The sequence below is a fragment of the Neolamprologus brichardi genome, chromosome 15 (genome assembly GCF_056152115.1).
Source record: "Neolamprologus brichardi isolate AB-2024 chromosome 15, ASM5615211v1, whole genome shotgun sequence".
In the NCBI taxonomy this organism is placed as follows: Eukaryota; Metazoa; Chordata; class Actinopteri; order Cichliformes; family Cichlidae; genus Neolamprologus; species Neolamprologus brichardi.
In genome coordinates this window covers 21,855,455-21,879,041 of record NC_142118.1, presented here as the reverse complement: position 1 = coordinate 21,879,041, position 23,587 = coordinate 21,855,455, and the positions used below count along the sequence as shown (strand labels likewise).

At 39.9% G+C, this 23,587-nt stretch overlaps 1 protein-coding gene across 1 annotated transcript in view; it reads left to right on the top strand.

Moving 5' to 3' along the window:
- Positions 1-2,980: 2,980 nt before the first annotated feature.
- aig1 (androgen induced 1) overlaps positions 2,981-23,587 on the top strand; it is a 29,156-nt gene continuing 8,549 nt past the window's right edge. The window contains exons 1-3 of the mRNA XM_006793513.3: positions 2,981-3,283; positions 11,053-11,208; positions 14,974-15,075. Of these exons, the coding sequence (XP_006793576.1) occupies positions 3,143-3,283; positions 11,053-11,208; positions 14,974-15,075 (399 nt within the window). The 5' untranslated portion in view covers positions 2,981-3,142. The remainder of the gene's footprint in view (positions 3,284-11,052; positions 11,209-14,973; positions 15,076-23,587) is intronic.

Below are 23,587 nucleotides of genomic sequence, written 5' to 3'. Positions count from 1 at the left end.
TAACCACCACAACCACTGGTTGTGTGGTGTAACCAGATGGGCGGCTATGGTGGGATAGATGTACTGTCACTTCTTGCGGTCACCCCTTGGCTAGTCAGGCTGACTGAAGTTTCCTATTCCATCATTAATTTATCTTCTTGCTGTGAGGTAACAGTAATAACCTCTGTACTGTGCCTACTTATGTTATCCAAATGAATAGAAATTTTCAATATATGAAATATATGAGCTAAAATACTAGAATGGAGCTGCACATCCTGTTGACAAATCTCTGTAGGTTCATCATTAGCACTGAGTCCTTCACATTGTAATTAGACATGAAAAGTGGATCTTCATCCAAAGCATGTTCTTTTTACTCAAAAGGATGACTATTAACACTAAAATGATAAAATGATTGACCCTTTGCAGATGTGTCACCAAGCCACTAAGTTCCTTTACAATTCAGTTTGGTAGTTTTTGTGTTGTCTTGCTGGCAGACAAAAAAATTAACAGACAAACAGATGGCTCTGTAAACAGAGCTTCACCGCAACATTTGGCCTGGCAAAGGAACCCAAAAAGGGAGACTTTTTTAGGCATAAGTGTGTGGTCTTTACAGTATTTTGGCAGGTGGAACAGGCGGCTCAGTCACAGGCGTGACGTATGTTGCACTAAACACACTGAAACACATTACATGATAGTCACAAGAGACTTGTGTAAGGTCTATCTGTTCGTGTGCCCATCCATCCATAAAGCTGTAAGTGCAGAGATGGCACAGCACTTCTGCCTGAGTAGCTGCTCAGCATCACCATAGCAACAACATCACCTCTCTGCTCGCCTGCAGAGCTTCCTTAAATACTCTACATAGCTTAAATCAGTTGATTTTTATTTCAGCAACTGATTTATTAAAAACACACAGGTTTACCCCCCATCATCAAATTAGGTGACACACATTTACATTCATTGTTTTCATTAAAGCTTAAGTATTTTTTTTAAAAAAAGAACAATATTTGAAGGGTATGACAAACAAATGAACCAAGTCCACCATCAGGTTGGTGGACACTCTTGAAAACCAGAAGGAGCCGTTACAGTGTAACTGGTAATGACTCTTTCACATCACTGTTGAAGATATTTGGTCCAATCTTAAGATTTGTATCACTGCCAAATTTAACTGCTGGCTTGACGTTCTTTGTATAAATAATTTTATGCCAGATGTAACAGGGACTCAAACCTTCTAAAAGGTTCTGCTATTGTCTCGTCAGTCCACAGAATATTTTCCCAAAAGTCTTGAGAATCCTCAAAATGTTTTTTTGGCAATTGTGAGACGAGCCTTTGTGTTCTTTTTGGTCAGCAGTGGTTTTCACCTGGGAACTCTCCCAAGGATGTCATTTTTGCCCAGTCGCTTTTATATTGTTGAATCATGAACTCTGACCTTAACTGAGAGAAGTGAGGCCTGCTGGTCTTTAGATGTTTTTCTGGTTTCTTTTGCGACCACCTGGATGAGTCACTGATGTGCTCTTGGAGTAATTTTTGGTAGGCTAGCCACTCCTGGGAAGGCACACCACTGTTCCAAGTTTTCTCTATTTATGGGTGGCGGTTATGGATGGACATGGTGGTTTCACTGGAATCCAAAATCCTTAGAAATGGCTTTATAACCCTTTCCAGACTAACAGATGATTCTCAGATGTTGTTGCTTCTTTAGATGATGTCAGTGAAAAAGAATAATTCTAAATCAAACAGAAAATACTGTCTGACCATGAAGCCAGAAAAGGCCACACCTTTCAAAACAATTTCCTTGGCAGTGACAAAGTGCAAGGCGAAATTATGGGGATGCTGAACATAATTTCTACAGAGACACTTGGTATGGCTCAGGTTTAAAAAAAAAGTATGTTAAACAATGCCATGCTTTCGTTAGCTGACCCTTATAAAACCTAAAACTCCAGTCTAAGATAACGGCCATCACTACAGCAGCTATCAGCTTTTCACTTCAGCCTCTGTGTGATTTTTGCTTCACGTGTCGTATGATTTTTCATATGTGCATATAGAATCGATGCGTGCTGCCTGTTTCAATCGGCTGTTAATAGATGATAAAATTGCGATTAAAAAAACTATAAAAAAAGCCCAAAATGTAACAGCAACATACAATACTGTTGCAAATAAGAGACTAATGCTGCAGAAAGCCATAAATCTGATGATTTATTACACACAGTGGTGAAACAAACATTTTAATTAGTTTTTTACTAGTTATTTTATGAGTGCGCTCTCACTGCTGACACTTATTTTTAATATGTTGGCTGGTTGCACATTACAGCTCTGACACATTATAGGGCTACCATGACATAGTCCTGTGAAGGAGATGATGTGTCAGTTTGTTGGTATATCAAAGTGAAATTATTCATTCACTTATTGATTAAACAGGTATTCTTGGTATGCGTTTACTGTTCTACTGGCTTTATTCCCACTAGTTTCATCAACATTTTCTGCACCACCTGCTGAATGAATGCACAGTACCCCAACCTTTGGGTCATTTGTATCTCTAAGTGCAGATTGATTTTTATTTAATTGCAATTTTATTTTGGATTTAAACTAAACTAAGCTTTTATGTGTATTTTTTTTAATTGTCCTAGTGTGCTTTATTCTAATATTCTTCAAGCTATGTGTTCTTTAAGAAAACAGCAACATACTGCTTCCACACAAGTTTAAATAATCCATCTTTACTTTTTGTTTTGGTTATCCAATTCAGAGTCAGACGGTGAGAGTCAGGGTACAAACAATAAAATAAAAAGAAATATATGAAGAATCTATGCGATATTTTACACTTGAAGGTCAGAAAAAAGTTTTTTTTTTTTACCCAAATATATTTTTAAAGTATTCATTCTTCATGCTGGTCATTTAATGTCCTTTTACTTTGAAACACAAAAATAAATCGAATATTTTGTTTATACAGCAAGTCCCGCTATAACTGCACGGACTGTGGGGATTACACTCCTCCCCCTTTCATCATCACCATAACACGGAAGCAGTACACAGACAGTAGGGGGGCAGGAAAAACACGGACAGGCAGGCAGGTTAAGCCAAGTAAAAATACGGACACATAGAGACATTAGGGAGGTGAAAACAAGCGCAGGCAGGTAGACGGACAAACAGATACAGGTGCAAAGCGAGCATCATGGCGCTGATCCCCTCGCAGGTTCTCCGGGTCGCCATCCTGCTGTCTTATTTCTCCATCCTGTGCCACTACAAAGCCTTAGACATGCCGGCACACCAGACCTACGGAGGCAGCTGGAAGTTTCTCACCTTCATCGACCTGGTGAGATTTCACGTCTAATCTGATCTCAACCCTAAACACCCCGGTGAAGTTACCGCGCAGCTCGAGGCGATGCACGCGCTGGAGAGAGTGCGCGCGTGGCGCTGCGATCACATTTAAATTCCGCCTCCTTGCGCTCTTTGTTTGGCTCGATGATTCGTCGGCAGTGGCAGAGGGAGGGGTAAATTACACGGAGTTTCACTAAACGGGGTCTGCAGTCGCGTTTGAAGCTCGCAACGTGGTTAGGTGCTGAAGTGAACCGGAACAGGTGCGCTGTGGGGCAGAAAGCTCTCCCGTCATAAAGGCTTCCCCTTGCGGGAGCGCGCCGCGGGTGCACCGAACCTTGTGAAAGCTTGCAGTTGGGAAGTGTCAGGAAAATGATGACGAAGGACTGAGAGGCTCAGAAATGACAGGGATGTGGGATTTTTAGTGCTCGCTGATTGTAGGACAAGAAAAAAAAATAGGTAATAAACTGTCAATCAATTTCTCAGTTATTTCTTATGTGTTTTAAAGAAGTTTGAAACAAGCTGCAGCCCAGAACACATCTGTACTAAGAAAGTGGGATTTACACTCTTAGACAATAGACTGTATATATAAAAAATGGACATAGCCACTGGGATGGTTGCACTGTTGGGCTAGATCAGACTCTAATCACCTTCTCAAGAACATGTTCTGGAAAATTCTCTTTTCTGACTTGCAGAATGAAATGATTTCTATAAAATAGACTTGATGTTTTATTCAGTGAAACTTGAAGCTATCTACCGAAGTGCTTACCGAGGTCATTGAGCAAGGACACCGAGGGATGCTTTCACATAGACATCCCATAAGTCACACAGCACTAGGGTCAACTCCTGGTGGCCTTCTTAAAGTGCCGGTTAAGGCATTTTGGGTTGATGATGTTGATCATCGTGCACACTCACGCTAATAGCATAAGGGAATGGAAATATGCATAAGTTATCTGTAGGTCCTGCTTGTGAACAAATTTTGCTTGTTTTAATTTATAAATTAGTTCTCCACTTTACAGACATCATACAAGACAGATGTAGTTTGGAGAAAGTGGCTTAAACCAGCAGAAGGTGTTTGTTGTTTTTGCAGAAAGTCTTCTGGTTGCATAGAAGTCTACAGGAAAACGTTTAGATTTCTGTGTGACCCCAGTAAACAGTAATGATGTGACCTGAATTTAAGTATTAATCGTTGTGACCGGACTCAAAAGCCACAACATAAAGACTGATACCTTTATCCACACCTCATCAGGTGTAGATCATCACACAGGATCAGGCCCAGACAAAACACAAAAACTCCTGTACAGTGTCTGGATAGAAGATAAGCGCCTGCAATCACCTGCAAAGTTGGCAGCTCAATGCACAGAATTTTGTCAGTGCTCAGTGTCCCTGTTTTCTCAGTGGCCAATCAAAATCAAGAAGAGGCTTGACCCAATGATATAAATTTTGTGTTAACAGCAAAGGAAATATGTTTAAGTGCTTGAGAGTGACCTCTCAGGGGCTAAAGACACATAATGTTAAAACAACACTGAAAGCCGATATTAGCAGAAGCTTGTGATTGACAAGGTGTGGACCAATGAGAGCGCAGTGTCTGTCAGTTTGAAAGTCAAAATATGGTGTTAGTGAAAATGCGCAGCATCCCCTATCCTTGAATAATAAAGCGTTTGTGGTCAGCGTTCTTTGAAGATTGTGCCCGTGTAGATTTTATTCTTGTACACTTACATGGTGTATCATAACGTCTCACTGTCCATTCAGTGCATGTGCTCTTTTTGCATCCATTTGTGCAGCTGTTGTCTCGTCACATTGCTAAACATATTTGTATTTTATTTTCTAAAAATGTGCAGAACACACATTAACAAACACAGAGATATGAACAAAAAAAGTAAGATCTAATTAAAAAGTTTTTTTTAGATCATGCAATAATGTCATTGAAGTGAATTCTGTGGTTTATTCTTGTATTGAAAGCCTGATGTAATAACAGCCCTAATTCTTTCTTCTTTTTTTTTTTTTTGCATTAAAATCTTTTGTTTTCTTCTCACTCACTTTAGTTTCCAAATTTTTGTGATTCATCAACAAGGAAGCGCTCATGCTTCTTTTTGCTGCCTTTATGCTTTCTAAACAGGGCTGTACTGCGTTGCACATGATATTTGCCTGTGATTACCTTGGGCCTAAATATCTAGAAAGATATCTGATTAGTTTTATGATACAAAGCGCAGCATTGCATTGGTAGCCAGACATCATGAGAGTTGCCAGAGGTTAATCATCAGCCATTATTTACTTACAGTAGCGACTCTAATAAAATCAGTTCTCCCATAGAGATCAGTAAATCGTGTCAGCTGAGTTTTCATTTGTGTGGTGACTGCTGACAGAGCGATAGTGTTTGTTTTCTTGTGCTTTAAAATTGTCCTGGTCTCTGTTAGATGAGTTTATCGTTATCAAACTTATATTACTGATAACATACTTTATATTATTATAGTTGCTGCCAGTCGAACAAAGCAATTGATTACTAAAACCTGAAGCTGCAATGATGGAAGCTGAAGTTTTTGCACTGGTAATATTTACTTTGTGCTGCAACGCAAAATGAAGTGCTTGAGCTAAAGTACACCGCGTATTTCCTTCAATAGCAGCAGCACATGTGTCGCTTTGAGGCCATAAAATGTGCACAACGAGCATTTTGTCTCGGCGCTCTTTACTGTACTTGTAAAAGCTGCTTAACATATCAGCTGAGAGGCAGCAACAGGCCAAACATTAGTGTTCACAATCAGTTTTCTCGATTCTCAAGTGTTATTAAATTAAGGAAATTATGCTGCAATGAGAGGCACAAAACTGCAGACACACACAGCTCCCATTCATCCCGAACAATGCGCTCACACATGCACTCACAAAGAGGGACTTCTGTTAGAGGCCGGTTCTGTTAGGCAGTCATTCACAAGCACGCTTTAAAGTTGGTGTGAAGTCGCTATAAAAAGCTAACCAATTTTAGAGAAATATCCAGCCAGAGTTTGTCTTCTTTCTGCAATGTTTGTGTTTGAAGAGGAAGCTAGCTGACATTTCTTGTTTTGCGTGCACCGTTTGAGTTCTTGCTGTCGTTATCTAAATGCGGCAGGGATGTCGATGCGTTTGTTCATTCACTGGTTGACATCCATTGTTAAAGAAAAGTAAAACAACAACACATATCATATGTAAAAATGCTCAGATTCCACTGATTGTGCTAAACAGTTTTTACAAATGTAATCGATTTTGGCCACTTGCCATATTCTCATCCCTGGCTGCGATGGCTCATTAATGCACAAGGTGAGGTGAAAAAAAGAAGCAAAGTGCAAAACACAAAGGTGTGTCCTGGGTGATAACTCGGGGGGAAAATGTCACCTCCAACCTACTAATGCAGACTTTGGACATTTCTAAAATAGGCACATTATCTCTCGAAAGCCAATATAAGGACACCTTGCAGGCTCTACAACATGTCAGGATTAGAATACATTAGACTTTCTTTTTGAAAGTATACAATAATTGTTTTATATAAAACTTCTCTTTAAATATTCATTATAAAAAACATGTTACAGTTATCAGCAGGTTAGGGGGCCTTTTATTGTTCTCATTCAAGGAAGTTTCCTAATAGAATATTCAACATTTCTTTAAATTAGCTAATAGCTACAGTATATCCAAGTCGATGTGACGTGTTAGACATGTGACGTGCCTACAGTGCTCTGCAGTTTAGCCTCTAAAATACTAGTCGGTGGTAAGGTTTCTGTAATGCATGGCGTCTCTTTCTGTACTTCAAACAGAGGCACATGTTGGGGGGGGAAAAAGTTCAGAAGTGTACCTTCAAATTGCTGCAACACAATTTGCCCGAACCATCTGAGTGTACACATGGATCAGCAGAGCTATAAAAACAAAAACAGCAGATGGCTGCGTTCGCTGATTACCAGTTAGTGCATTAGCATTATGAAGATGCCAGATGTAATCATGACCCGTTACATATCACATGTTGTTCCTCTGAAGAAATATCTTTGCACAAATCAGCACGCCACGTTTCTATAGCTACGTTTTTGATAAGGTGCGTGTCAGGCAGCAGCACAGGCTAATTAAATTGGCTCAGAACTGAATACGTCTGTGACTGATTGGCCTGTCACCAGTTATAGCCGATCAGCTGAAACAGGTTTGTCTGGCCTACCTGTTTCAAATTTTTTACTTGTAGTAGTAATAATAACAATAATAATGATCCTTAGATATTTATAAATCTATGGGATTGATCAATTTGGCATGTATAAACTTTAGTTTAGGCCCTTTTAAAGGCAAAATAATCTCTGAAGAGCATACCTGTGTCTTTGTGAGCATGGGAAATAGCTGTGTCATATTTTCCACATTAGACCTCTCCCCCAGTTAACTGTACCATGAAAGACCTGTACACACCAGCAGCCAGGAAACACACTGCGCTGCAACATCTGGCTCCAGCGTTTGTGTGTATCAGTTTCTCACGAGGAACACAAAAGCCTCAAAATTGATGCAGTATTGATACGGAAACGAGGGCTTGAGTTCTAGGTCCATTTCAGAATTTCTTGTGTGCGTGCCTGTGAGTGTGCTGTTGCTGCTCATAGTTCTCATGGAAACCTATTATTTATGTAGCAGGCATGCTGCTTTAGACATGCTAGCTGTCTAAGATTTATATTTGCTGTCCACACATATTTCAGTGAGTAGACACACACATTTATTTAGGCTGCCCGCTGTAAAATGCCAGTATTCACCAGCAGAATCGTGTATATACCGAAGCACCCATAACTATGCTTTAAAGCCAAAATGCCTCTAATGACCAGCCGTCATCACACCGGGCGATACCTAATAGTCTCAGAAGGAGGTTTTAGGAGAGGAGAGGTAGTCTGTGCCTCCTCTCCATCTTCCTCTGGAAGCGAAGGTCACATCCGTCATTGTGAACATGTTGAAAGTGTTTCCTTACGACGCAAAGATGGGTAAAATATACAGAGCTGGTTTTCTCCTTCACCACAGCCCACTTAATGGAGATTCTATTGAAATCGAGCATTTGAAGTGTGAAGTATTTTTGGTGCATGTTGAAAGAAGCCACGTGTGGTTTTATTGAAATATTGTGCATCTCGTCAGGAATAGTTTTTGCACGCAGGTCACAGTGTTTCTGCTGGTGGAGGATTCTTTCATGTTGGACAAACACTCCAGAAGTCAGTTTGAGAGCTGTTAAGCTCAATTTTGCTCACGGGGATTCATGCAGCAGTGCCCTTAGAGATTGTTCCAACTGTTTTCTGTATGTTTTAGGTAATCAGCGACAATAATAGCCAGTTATAGCTGCTAGTTTCTTCACTGTACCTGCTTAAAGGGAAAGCTCTTCAGGGTCTTTGCATCTTATTATGGCATGGCCTATTGTCATGTATATTTCACCATTTTCTTTGCTCGATATACAGTAACTACACTATAATGCCTTTTAAGTAAGGTTCTGTTTAACACAGGAACTGTGCAGGATGTCTTTGGCATTTAAGTGTTTCAAGCCTGAGAGCACTGTTGCTAAGTGATGGGCATGAATTGGAAATATCCCTCCTCCCTTTTGCAGGCAGCAAATTATTTTTGTTCACTGGATTTCTGAATTAAGTTTAGAAAGAAAAGAGCAAAACCCACTGAAACTTCAAGTTATTTAAAGTGGACCTATAATGTTGGATTCCAGCTCCATGTTTTTATTCTTGGACACAAGAGTAGGTTTGATTAAAAATGACCCTTAGTTGTCCTAGCTGTTTTAGCTCCTCCCCCTTTGCCTGTTTCTCTGCAAACACTCTTGTGATTGGCTGTCCCTCACAAGTAGAAGGTTTGAGCAGCAGCCAGAGCTGTGAACCTATGATAGAGACTGACCAATGTAGGCTTTTAAAAAACAATAATGATATTTAGTAATTAAAGTACTAATAAAAACCAATATCTTTCCTGACATTTATTTTTCTCAGTCTCATATCGAAACATTTTTTATAACAGTTTTTTTTAATGTACTTCTATATCAGTTCTTGTTAGGATGATATCACAGTGCAGTTTTTTAAAAAGACTTCATTAACCTTAATAATCTTCACTTTCACAGCAAATCGCGGATTCTTCGTTTACGCTCAACCCGACTCTATCAGCTGCTTGTTGTGTTTGTGGTTTTCCAAACACGAGTAACGCCAACAGTGGAGTTCCAGAGTGCCCTCTGAAGTTGTACTATGAAGCAAAATGAATGGCTTTGCGAGCTTTGTTGAGCTTAAAGGCAGAGTTTCGTGTGTGTTTTTAACTGTGTAAATCACCATGGTGACCTCTGCTGAACAAACTGGTTAGGCTTGTTCTGAGTTTCACTTTAAAATCGGTCGGTTTTTAAGTACATTACAGATTCTGTGCTTTACACTTGCAAGCTGTTAAACTGTACCACACTGAAGCGACTAAATGAAGCGCAAACTGTGTGTCACGTTGGTAGGGGAATGTGCATGTGTTCATTTAGTGATGCAGAAAATGTATATAAGTTATAACTGATTTTAATCAGCTGCTAAGATGCTTTTACGCTGCTGGAAATGCAGCTACTAGAACACAGAATGTCTGTTCAGTCAATAAAATTCATTTCACTTTTTGATCTGCCAACAAACTCAAGGGATTTCCACATTTTTGGCAGATAAATGCTGCCCACTGTGGTGACCCCTTTTAAAGGAACTTTGTACAAAGTTTTTTAACACGGTGCCAGTTTCTTGGAACTAGTTAATACCAACAGCTGGTCTTTACTAAACCCAATCCTAACTGCTAAGAGAATATTTGTGGGCTTTTTTTGGTTGCTGGAAGCAAACTTAAGCCAGAACAGCACTCAAATAACTCTTAATAGAAGTCTATGGGAGAAACTGTTACACTGAACACGGTAGCTGTCGTAGCCCTTTTAGCTGAAGAGCTAATCGGCAGCTGAACTGGTAAACAAGCATTATGTGTTTATACGCCTCTCTGCATTTAATCATTAGTTATTATTCATCTCTGGCTCTCTTCCACAGTGTGTCTTCATCCTGTCTTCTTCCCCTCATCCACAATCAGTTGTGGCAGATGGCCAACCTTTCCTGAGCCTGGTTCTGGTGGAGGTTTCTTCCTGTTAAAAGGGAGTTTTTCTTTCCCACTATTACCAAGTGCTTGCTCATAGGGGGTGATCTGATCTGTTGGAGTGTTCTCTGTATTATTGCAGGGTCTTTACCTCATAATAGAAAGTGCCTTGAAGCAACTGTTGTTGTGATTTGTATAAATAAAGTTGAATTGATTTGAAACATAAATGATGAGGACAAAAACACTGGCCTGCCCGCAGATTACCCCTACAGGCATAGAAACCAATGCCAAGAAGCTCCCAGCATACAGTGTTTGTACTGATGTTAATGCCAGAGGAGGTTTGAAACTCTGTAGTTGTAGCAGATAACGATTGTGTTGTTGCTCTGGTTCATGATACTTTCAGGTGAGTGGTGGCAGATATAAATATATATTGAATTAGCATAACATTGGTCATTTATTAAATCATAAGACTTTGTAACTCTGTGCCTGGGCACAGCCTGTTTTTTTTCTTTCAACCGCTTTTATTGAATTTGACTGGAGAAGTGAGCAGTGAAAGAGTTAACAATTGTTTGCAGTCTGTTCTCTTTGGCTCTTCTTCTTTCTTCTGAAAAATCTACCGTCTAAGCTCTTTTTCTCCTCCTCTCTTCATCTCTTTGTTGTGAGAAAGTGTTTGTGCTGCCAAAGAGCTCGCTGAACTCCCCCTGTTCCTCTCTGCAGGTGATCCAGGCGGTGTTTTTCGGATTGTGTGTCCTGATCGATGTGTCCAGTCTGCTGACTAAGGGAGGCGACAGCAGGGAGCAGGAGCGGCAGCTGAGAAAGCTGATTGGCCTGCGAGACTGGATGATGGCCGTCCTGGCCTTCCCTGTCGGAGCGGTGAGAGGATTAATGCACATAGGCAAGCACGTACACAGGCAAACACACAATAGCCCGGGAATGGATGGGCTTGCCTTGCAGGGACTGAAGGCCGGAGTAATCCATTTTTAGCATAATCAACTCTCCGCCATGCTCCCCTTTTCTTAACGCCTCTCTTGCCCTTATTTTCTTCCACTCCTGAGGGTGGTGGCAGTGTCCTACCAACCTGTAATCATGGAAATTGTTAATGTCAACCGCATAAAAATTGTCTGACATTTTCAGTCTCACCTCATGGGGTGATTAATGTCTGGGAATGATGCTTTAAATTGAGCTTTTTTTCTGATTTGGCGCATGGTTAGGTTAGCCCGAGAGCCTTTGACCTTGATGGTTCACATAACAACAACAATAAACTATTTAAAAACACTAGAACTATAAAATCTCATTACACCGTGTATCTGCAAACGATCACACTGCAAAGCACAAAGGTCTACAGTTTACAATGTGATATCTAAACACTGTCTGGTGCCAACAATTATTGTTTTTAACTTTTTATTTAATTTGTTTATTTGTAACAGGGACAATGTTCATTATTAAACATTGCTGTAAATGCACCAGTGGTAGCCGTAGGCTAATTTTTCATCCATAATCCCTGGCTAGACCTTAAAAGCAACCTAAAAACAAAACAAAATATATAATATCGACATTCTAAAAAGAAATAAAAGGTAAAAAGAGAAAAAAAGGCAAACGAGAATAAGCCATACTAAAAGGAAACAACTAGGAAATAGGAGAATAAAACCAATTTCCCCCTGCTTGATTTCTTAGTATTTTTAATATTTGTTTTTCATGTTTCAAATCATTAAAAAAATAAATACAAAATGCAGTTTTTAAATGATGATTTTATTTATTAAGGGAAAAAAGCTGTGCAAACACACCTGATCCTGTGTAGAAAAACTAATTACATCTGGGATAAAACTAACGCCGTATTTCACAGAAAAATATTGTACCAACTAGTCGGTGATTATAGTGTTGTGGTCTGAGGCTGCTTTGCTACCAGAAAAATCCTGAAGGAGAATGTCCAGCCATCAGTTCATGCCCGAGGCTCGAGCTCAGTTGGGTTATGCAGCACAACAATGACCTGAAAAAACACCAGCACGTCCACTTGTGAATCGTTCAATAAAAGAAGGTTTTGGAGTGGCCTAGTTAAAGTATTAATTTAAGTTATGTTAAATGGCATGATTGAAAACCCCCCAGTGTGGCTGAATTAAAAGAATTCTGCAAAGAACAGGGGGCTGATATCAGTCCACAGCAATGTAAAAAGACTCATTTTCAGATATCACAAATGCTTGATTGCAGTTCTTGCTATCAAAGCTGGCGCGATCACTTATTAGGTTTAGAGGGGAATTATTCAGGCAGGTTTAGATGGCTTTTTTCTATTAATAAATAAAATCATCTCTTAAAAAGCTAATTTTTGCTCTGCCACAACTATGGATGGTCAGCGTGTTAGTAGGGAAACATGAGATGAAAAGGGTCCCGGCTGGTTAGCAGCAACTTAAACTTAAAAAGAAGATCAACAGCAGTGATTGCTCACTCAGTTAGATGGGAAAAAATGCTGAAAAGAGTCACCAGTTATACTTTGGCTACATTCATATACCTGGGTGAACTCCTTTTGTGAGAGTTTGTGTAAAGAGAAAGAACATAGATTAACTGGATGTGAAAATTTACTGAGGTTAAAAAAATGGGTGTAATGGTATGATGTGCTTCATCTTTTTCAATCCTGCTGTGAATGAACAGAACAGAGAAAGCACTGACGAGTCATCCAGACAACCAGACTTTGACCTCTGTCTAATCCATTTTTTTTTTGCAAGGCTGGCAGTCTTTTGCTTAACACACACACTTTTATTCAAGATTTTAGTAGGCAACGTGCCCCACAGCTGGCATACTGGAGAATTTGTGTGGCTACCTGACTATTACTGTGTCCTGGGGTTAGATCACTGGCACAAGTTGATCTCTAAACCTAAATAACCCAATAGTTCCTGGCTCTATTGTCACACACACACACACACACACACACACACACACACACACACACACACACACGCACACACACACACCTGTAGAAGCTGTTAACTGGTGCGTGTGAATTGGCCTCACAGTTTAGGTTACATACAGCACAACAGGTGCAGCTACTACATTACCACAGGTAATGTCTCAAACTTTGCCCGTCTGGTAAAGGAAGTGTGTGCGTTCCTGCATATGTTGCTATAGCTCCATTTGTGCATTGCATATATGCGTGAGTGTGGAGTGTGCATATATTGCAGGCATTTGCACGCGGTATGGTGTGGTGGAAAATTGCGGGTGCCCCACAGGGGACAAAGTGCATGCATTGTTTCCCGCCACCACTGGCCTGTTGAAACAGAGAACACGCCAGTCACGGTATAAAAAGAGGTGGGTTGGTTCAGATGCCTCGAACTGGAACGCAGATGCCTGTCAGGTAATTCCACCCTCGTCTTACAGAACCTGGACTGGCCTTGATCCCAACCGTGAAGATACATTAGACTGGAAGCTGGTCAGCTTATGGTGCGTTCAGGTCATGTGGGAAATCTGATTGCTGCAATAGCTGCATGTATCATTGGGAAGTTTTTGGTTTACAGAAGGCATGCAGAAGGCATCACAGATGACCCTCATGTGTCTCCCTCCAATGTCCTTCTTTACCCAATGGATAAATGAGGACAGTGTATATGTATCTCTAACAGTAGGTAAAAAGTAGAGTGTAGCCTAATGCATGTGCCAAGGGCCAGGTTTTCACTGCCTAAGGACTAAAAGATGTAAGTAGTCAACATGCATGCACATGTTAAATTATTACATCCACATGTTAAATTAAAAAATTAGATAAACAACATACATATCTTAAGCATATTTTATTTTAACAGACTGTATCCAAAAGATGGATGCGGTCACCTATTGGTTTCCAGACTCAGTTCCAGACTCCCAGACTGCTGCCATTTTAGTTTTTGAAGCCAGAAAATATCAAATTGGTTTGAGAGGGTTACAAGCTGAATCATAAACTGTTCAGGCGCAGCACACATATTTGCTAGTAATTTTCACTCACCAAAAATACAGCACACAATCCTTCGATAGTCTGTACCTCAAAACAAGCAATAATATTTGTTAAAATAATTTAATTTAAAAATGCTCCAAGAGGCACCGAGACTGCAAACATGGTCAAGAGGTCCAAATCAATGTCTTGAGTGGAGGCAAAGCTTTAAACCTTACAGTCTAACTCTAGGATGAGGTGGATAATATTCCCCCCCCCCCCCCCCCCCCCCCCCCCCCCCCCCAGTAGTAGTAGTAGTAGTAGTAGTGCTGGAGTTTGCCTCTTGAACGATCCTCTATTGTCTGTTTTTATAAAATTATACTGAGATTTCACTTTCTGTTGACTTTTTTACTCATGTAACATGTCACAAACATTGAATTGGCTGTCTCTGTAACACTTAACTGCATTTTCCAAGGTAAATAGTCCCAGTGGGGTACCGTCAACATATTAAATAACCACTGATAGAGTGTAATGAAATGTAAGTGGTGGATATGAGGAATGTTTCTCATCACTGACCTGACAACAGAGCAGACGTTGTGTAGGCAGGAGTAGTCCAGAAACGTTGTGCTGCATGCTAAAAGTCACTGTTTTTGTCCACTTATTTGGCGCTGATGTCTTTTCCATAAGACATGTTGCACTTTAGTTGCTAACTTTTTGTTTTTTTTCCTGTGTGTGTGTGTCTCTCTCTCCAGTTTGTGGTGTTTACTTTCTGGAGCCTCTACCTGTATGACAGAGAACTGGTCTACCCCAAATTACTGGACAACTTCATTCCTCAGTGGCTCAACCACGGCATGGTGAGTTGGATTTTCTCTACAGATGTTGTGGTTCAACTGATCATACGACTTACTGAGATTACAACACATAAGGCAGAGTTGTAGAGGTAGATGGTGAAGGAAAGTGATGAGATGCAGTAAATGTTTTTAAATTCATTGGATTAATATAAAGTGATCATCAAGGTCTGAAAGAAATGGAAAGAAGTAAATTTTCCTCTTCTTCTCAACTTTAGATAAATAATAATGAACACTGAATGATTAAAGAAACAAAGAATCGCTCAAATTAATAATTAAAAAAAGTCACTGAAGACGGCTTTTAAATTCTGCTGCTATCTGCTGATATGAGTTAGTTTCACCAGTGTAATACAAGAAGCCATTCCTTTCATCCACACATGAATTGAAGGTAACGTATTTCCATATTTTTCCATGATAAGAATCATTCTCCTGGCCTGGAGTAGTCCAAATTAGAGTTGAGTGCTTCAAATTAACTGTAAAATTATTTGGATACATACCCATAGAAACACTTTTTTTTCTTCGTAGCTTCTTCTGTATGAAGGGTATTTCCTCAGTCTTGAGCACATCAACATGCAGTTAGCCAGAGCAGCTTTTCCTCACAAACTTTTTCAACATGTGTCTGAGATGTTGGGACCAATATTTCAGCTTTTCTGGGATTCAACCATTTGTATTGTAACGGCTTTATCTAACCTCATAATACATCAAAGAAGAACGCGAGGAACATGTAAGTTTAATCTTTCCTTTTTAGGCTTTCAGGTGTAGGATTTTCAGATGATCGTGGGAGTTCAGAGTTGGATGAAATAAAAGTTTCCTAAAATCAAAATGTGCATTTTAGGAATGTAATTTATTTTGACACAGCTCACCGAGTGAAAGATAATTACCATTCAAACAAAGGTTTCCTGTCTTCTTTACACTTTTGTCAGCACATATTTTGAAACCACCATCTGCCCGCCCTGCTCTGAAATAGGTGTTTTCCCTCGTGAGGGAGAAGTGAGAAATGAGAAGGGTATCCCCAGTATGTTGATAGGCTTTATATAACTTTAATGGAAGGTATTGTGGAAAATATTGTGGAACATATCTGAGCAGACCAGTAAAACCATTTTATGTTTGGGAACTAGAGTCCTCCCCTTTTCTAGAGCTGAAATAATAGCCTAACGCTTAGCCATTAGCATCCTGGAGCCAGAATTAACCACGAGCAGTTGAGATATCAGCGAGTGGTAGGAGCCTGATCAGCAACCTGTGTCTATAAACTGTATGGATGCACTGTGTAGACTAACCGTAAACTGCACATCAAAGTTGTAACTTCATGAAGGGGTCCAGTTGAGTTACTAGAAGTAGCTGATGCAGCTGGTGAACCACGTCGCTAATAATCCAAACGTTTTAAATGAGTGAGTTGGTGCAACATCTGCCCAATCTCTAAAGACCAAAACCATTAAACATGTTTATTTCTGCAGTTACATTAGCTTTTTTAACATGAGTGTCTGTGGGGATTGACATACATTTTTGAGCCAGCCTCTAGTGGTCATTAGAGGAACTGCAGCTTTTGGGACTTAATTTGAACCATTAAGATTTCTTTCACTCCATGTTGTTCATAGGGGTCACTGAAGCCTATGGCAGCTCTCATAGAGTGAAAGGTGGGGTGTACACCCTGGACACGTGGTTTGGTGGTCACAGGGCTAACACAGAGAGACAGCTACATGCTTACATCCACACATGTGGCTGATTCAAAAGCTTGTCTTGGGACTGTGGAAGCCTGAGAACCCACACAGACTTCAGGAAAGTGTGTAAACTCCACACCGACAGGCTGTGTCTCTGTCTAGTATTTACAAAAAGACATTACAAGTTCTAGATTCATCTGATTTGAAGCTGAGAGGGAGAATTTGTCCTCAAGTTAAGAAAATAAAATGGTTAGAAATGTGATCCCATTTGTCTCAAGTCAGAGCTAAAGAACTTTTAAATAAATTGAGGATCTCTGTGTCGAATAATAGATGTTCAAAGACGTAAAATGTAAAGCAGAGACAGGCAATGTCTAAAAGTTTTTATCTTTTTTGCACAGTATCTGGCACTTTGGGTAAGCACATCAAGTGCAGGACTCATACATCTTTCCCCTGGCATGCATTTGCCTCAGGACCGTCATGGGAACCTGGAGGATGTTTGAGAAACCCTCTCCTCAGCCTGCTGTGGAAGAAGTGGCACTAAACAGTTTTATTGATTGATGAATCGCCATATTAGGTTTCTATATGGCAGGACATGTAAAGCTGGTCCTCCTTGGGTTATTAGTCATGTCAGTGGATCATAACTCCATAAACCTTGATAAATCTTATCAGTGGAGAACACTGGTGCTGGTGAACCTCTAAATTTGAATAGAGCGAGCGGCGGGTCGCTTTGATTTGTCATCTAGAGGAAGCAGGTTTAATCTCATGTTTAGACAACGACCAGCACACCACACCTCCTGGCTGATAGTACTGTCAGCTGTGTGTGTTGCGAGTGATAATCGGAAAATTTTCCAGAACTCTGTCTGTGATATGCAAAACCTCATGAAACTTCCTGCAGCCAGAAAGTGATCCACAGAGGCGTGTGAGGTGATCGTTCCCGTTAACGCTTGCTGAAATGAAAAAGACAAAGATGGTGTGTGTGTGTGTGTGTGCGTGTGTGTGTGTAGTTTGATGTATCATACTCCAGGAGTTGATGTAATAGAATTGTTGCTATGGTGCCATCGCCAAAGACCAAAACAACCAGAGCACTACCAAAGCCTTCGTGCATGCGTGTCCCTTAGACACAGAAAACGTGAGGAGTCTTTTGTATGTATGTGTGTGTGTGTGTGTGTGTGAGTCCAGTGTGGTTGTAAATATTTTGCGGTATTCCATGGTATCACTGTTGTTTGTTTATCTGGGCTACCACGGCAACCATATGGCCGTTCCCATTGGAGGAGGGAAGGGTTGAGTGATGTTGATCGAGGGAGAAAGAGGAGACATGATATTGTAATAATGTGTCTGACTCTCACAGCTAGAAGCTAATTGGAAGTTAACAAAAAGAAGAATGCCTGCAGGCTCGTAACTGAACTGTTGTGATTTATCCGCTGTTTGCTAATGCTCATTATGCAATGAGTTTATACACACAGATTGCAGATTGCTTTCTTTTGTCATTGGCAGGCTTGGGTTTGGGATTAAAGTTAAGTGTGTTTCCCCTCAGTTGACTGCACAAGGGGGATGGGTGGGTACAGAAATGAGAAAGAGACTTATTTTGCCCTGTTGTTTGATTCAGATTAACCATGCTTGGGGTGCTTTTGCTAAACTTGCAGTAATAGAATAACTAATGTTACTGATTGCTCTGCTATTTTAGCAGTGCTGTGCAAAGTGGGGTGGATATTTGGTGGCAGTATCAGGGACAGGTTTATCAGCCAAGAGACCACGGTTCATTTCCTGTTTCGAATGTGGTGCTCTTTGTTTCTTTAACTCGTAGATTCATTTTCTTTTCATCTTAGTTTTACTTGGTTCTCATCCCGTGATGGGGCCCTGAGACTGTGGTACGCCACCCTTTTGGACCTTGGTGTTTTGCAGCTTGTTCTCCTTTTTACTGTTGCTTCCACTCGTTAATTTAGTTAAGGCACAGTTTGTGCAACTTAAATTTTATTTTAATGTCAATCTTGACCCATTTAAAAGTGCAGCTCGAACTCTCATTTTTCCATTTTTAAGATGCAAGAAAATAAAAGCAACTGCATGAGAGGGAATCAAAAAAACGAAAAAAAAAATATCACCCGATTTATCAGAATCACTGAATATTAGCATCAGTATCAGTCTTAAGTATGCTACATTAGGTGGGCTCTAATAAATCATTCCTTTTCTTAAAGGGATGTTCATGTATTTTATGTAAAACCAGCATCTTAGATACATTTTTTAAGCCCTGGACGTGGACTGGCTTGGTTCTGCATTATGTGTAAGAGGAGGTAAGAATTAACTTCATATATCAGAGAAGCTGATAAACCTATAACTGCAAGAAAATTAGTTTATTTTATTGTTAATATTCAATTTAATAAAAGAAAAGTTCCTTCTTACTCACCATTTACAAGAGAGGTTTGTTTCTTTATAATGTTGATAAAGTGAGAGGTATTATTAAAATTGCCTTTTTTTCGCAAGACATTTCAGACATTTCTTTACACTGAAAGCAACAATTCAGAGGTCTTTTTTTATAGGTTTTACAGGCTGCTTGACTGTGTCTAGTGCTTTTATTATTGTCTTACTGTGCATTTCTTAACAACAGAAGACAAAGTGAAACAAGCAAAACAACTTTGGAAACTAAAGGAAAATAAAATAAAATAAAGATAATTAAGAAAAGATATAAAACTCTAATAAGAAGCGCACACTGTGAAACATGGTAGTCAAGAGTGAAGAGAGAAAGACTTCCAAAGAGCATGCCTGTAAATGACAGCGGCACACAGCAGAGACTCGCACACTGAAGCTGAAATAAATTCAGGAAATGTGGAGAATATAAGTACAAAAAAACACTAAATCTTGATGATATAATTCAGGGATGGGATCCTGTTCCATCATTGTGCTTAGTGTTGGTTTCTAGGGAAACTACACAAATAACAACAAAAACACTGACCATCATTTATTTATTTAATCCTTCATTCCTTGTATACTTAAAACAGAATTGTCCCAGCCTCACAGAGGGTCGGTTTTGCTACATAAGTGTAGCAAAACCAGCAGACTGATAGTGTGTGTGTTTTCTTTTTCTGTTAATCTTGCAGTTTATAAAGGCAAACACACACACACACACACACACACCATGAGGTTTCTCCTAGCAACAGGGGATTATAGCCCCACACTGGGTCTGACACCATTGACTTACGGCACACACACACACACACACACAAACACACAGTCATTGCTTTGTTATTAAAGCTCTTCTGGTTCTGGTTGTGGAGTTTCAGTACACACACACACACACAAACACACACATGCACAGAAGCCTCATTCAGCATCCACACTTAACCTTCATCTCTTGTCTGCTCAGCCTGCATCGCTATCACTCCGTGTGTGCTCGTCAGACTCATTCGCTGTGCCAATGTGAAAACCTATTTTTACCTTTTACATATCATGTGGAGCTGCAGTGATGTCAAATGAGAGGAAATTATCAGAAATTGCTTCTCCACAGTGAGAAGGTGAGCTGCTGCTGTTTTATTATCCAAGACTGACTAATTTCGGAGGCTAGAATTGTGGGTTGATTAAAACAAGCTAACTGAAAGCATCATTTTTGATTTGGGGAAATTGAAAATGCTACTTAGGCTGCAGGCTTTTGCCAATTTTACTATTACAGTTATTTAAGGTGCAGTACTGTGCAAATGTCTTGAGATACTGTATTTTTTTAGGGCTTTCACTTCTTCTTTTGTCTTACTTACCTTTAGTTGATGCAATAAAGCAACAAGTTAAGTTTATCAAAACATTTTGGGCATTTGGCTTCATTAAAGATCAGTACTCTGGAGTAGGCTTCAGAAGTAGAAGATAGCTAAAAGAAACTTTAATATTGGTGTTAAATATGCAACTTATTCCAAGAAAAACATCATGCTAAATACTGGCAGTGTTGCCGCAGGATCATTCAAGTTCACACACGTTTTCAGTGAGTGATAGAAAGTGTAACTGGATTGTCCCTCTGTGACATGATAAGCTCCTTTAGTTGGAAAGCTGAGAAAAATGTCAACAGGAGACTTATCTTTTGATTTTCAGAGTTCAGCTGCAGTTCAGTTAAAAACCTTTATCAGTGCAGGGTTAAAAGACTAAGCAATGAGCTCTGCATCAGCTGCTTCCCTCTGACTGCTTAAACTCTAATGCTGTAACTATAGGGAGGGAAATATTTCCCCCCAAACCCACTAAAGTTTATTTTGAATTCTCTTCAGGTTACAAAAGTTTGCAAAGATATGAAAAGTGTCAGTTTAACTTAATAAAAGAGTCAATGTGATGTTATTGTGGAGAGTTAAGAAGTTGTGTTGGTCTAGAATGGCACACACTCAATATTTTATACACCAATCATATATCTCTCATACATTTAAATAAACACATGGGAAAATTAAACTGATTAAAGTGGACACGGCTAGTAAAATGAGCTGTAACAAGTTAATACTTTCATCATCAGTTACTCTGAGGGAATAATACCCACCACAGTATCCCTGGATACAATGAATGCAATCATGAATTTTATTTTTTCAAGGTTACTCAAACATATTCATTTCAGAATTCATCCGGCTCCTTCTGTCAGCAGTCACATCATCAATAAACCCTTAGTGGGTTTATCCTAAGATTGTTTTCTCTGTACTTAAGTGTTTTCTGGCAAAGTCTAATCTGACCTTGTTGTTTTGGGTGTAGCCAGTGGTTTGCACCTTGTTGTAAAACCTCTGTATTTCCATCCATGAAGGCATGTCTTGATTGTAGACTTGGAGAATGAAACCTCCAGTGAGGTAGGTGCACCATATTCTTGAATTGTTCAGCTGTTGGGAAGCGTTTTTTCCTTAACCATGGAAAGAATTCTGCGATCATCCACATTTTCTAGGCATTTGCTGTTGCTTAGCTGACGTTCCTTCTTTGGATCTAATATTTCCAGTTCCTGTGAAATGCTTCCAAGTGCAAGTTTACCTCAAGATCTCTTGTCTGCTTAATTTGTCTTGGAATAACAAGGAAACAGGCCTCAACTGGTCATGATACTGGTTGTCAATCAATTGTTCAGTTACCTTTGAGCTTCTGAAAACAGAGGACTACTCTGACTAAAAAAAGGCTGTAATTTGTAATCAGTCAAAGTAATACTTCTTTAAGCCTTTGAATTAAAACTGAAAATCTGCACTTCAGTCACATCTTGAACGTTTAATTTAAAACCCACTGATGATTGCAGTGATGCAAAAATGACCGAAGTTGCCTACTTGTTATACTAACTACCACTTGAGTGTCATAATTTCAGCTGTAGCACCTTTCTCAAGAGCCAATCAATAGCATGGTTATTGTTTCTCGAATAAAATGTTTTCTTTTGATTTTGGAGGTGAAACTTGCAAGTCAGATGGTTTCCTTTTAAATCCTTTCCCACAGTAAAGCTTTTTTTTCTGATGCGTCAGTTTCAGCGGTTTGTTGCCGCTGGAAGATGTTTGACCTCGCGAAGCTGCCCTCAGTCATGTGACCCCACCCGGCCCCCAGCTGTGTATTTCTGTGTGAGATGGTTTGTCCCATTTTTAGCCCCAGACCACAGGATCGCGCCACTGCTGTTTGCTGACGAGGGGGGATTTTCCATGCAGGCAGAAAGCTGGCTGCTGGAGTGCAACCACAAACCTCCTGGGGGGAGATGGACATAGAGAGGGTGAGAGAGAGGACAACAAAGGAAGAGACCCAGGAGCAAAAATAGAGAGCGAGAGGGACAGAGAGAATAAAGGGAGTATTATTTACGCGTCCTCTCAGCAGATACTAAACTTATACTTGACCGGGAGACTGGAATTCCTCTGAGGCGCATGGGGGAAAAATGCAGCGTCAGGACATTTGCTTGTGTGTCTGTGTGTACAGTATAATGAAGGAGGAGAAACCTAAAATTTAAGACCCTAGGAGAGAGAGAGCTATATTGTTACTCAGTTGGTGCATTCTTGGCATCTCCACTCTGACCTTTCCGAGTGCTTCAAGGGAAGCCTGAAAAGGAGTCAAGGTCAGGCTTTGACACCGCGGCCAGTGTAGAGATCAGTGCTGCTTTTACAAATAGACACTCAGAAATTTTTAATTTGCTGTGAAAACCACTTAGAATGTTTGAGAATTGCTAAACTGTAACTGAATGTCAAAACTTTCTGATTCCCTACAGACACAGAAACTAAGGCCATTTTAAGACATGTACAGCAGCCTCGAACTTTTCTGAACCTCTTTGAAGAAGGTGCATGTGTGATATTTGTGGATATATACAGCAGATAGATTGGGAATAATCTGTTGTTTTTGCCTGCTAATTCTCCAGTTCAAAGACTTCGTGATGTCCAACTGCACACATAAGAGAATGGTGCGGTCATTGTCCGGTGAATTCACAGCCAGTGAGTGGGCCTCATGCGTCCTGCTTAAATTCACTTTTAAACATGATATTTAGTAAATGAAAGAATCCGTCACATGGATTCAAATTTTAAATATTTTAATTTAATGGTAAGCTTGTGAAAACTCGCAATGACATACTTAGGAGTTATTTTTCAATTGTCTTTTTATTATTTGCAAGCTTCCCTCGTTTCGCTCCACTTAATTTGCGACCTTGATTAGAAATGAATCCGGTTTCATTGTTCGTGCACCACATGTTAGCTAGCAAGAGACCTTGAAACTGCTTAATAGCACTGTGGCCAGACTGGACAATTTTCTCCAGTTTCATTTAGAAGCATTGACTGAGATAAACAAAGTCTACATGTTTGTATTGCACCGTAGTGTACATATATAATCACCCCAGATTAATCGTGATCAGCTCATTAGTCCAAATGCACTTTGTGGTTCTTCAGAAGGCTGTAAGCTGCAGTGAGTATGGG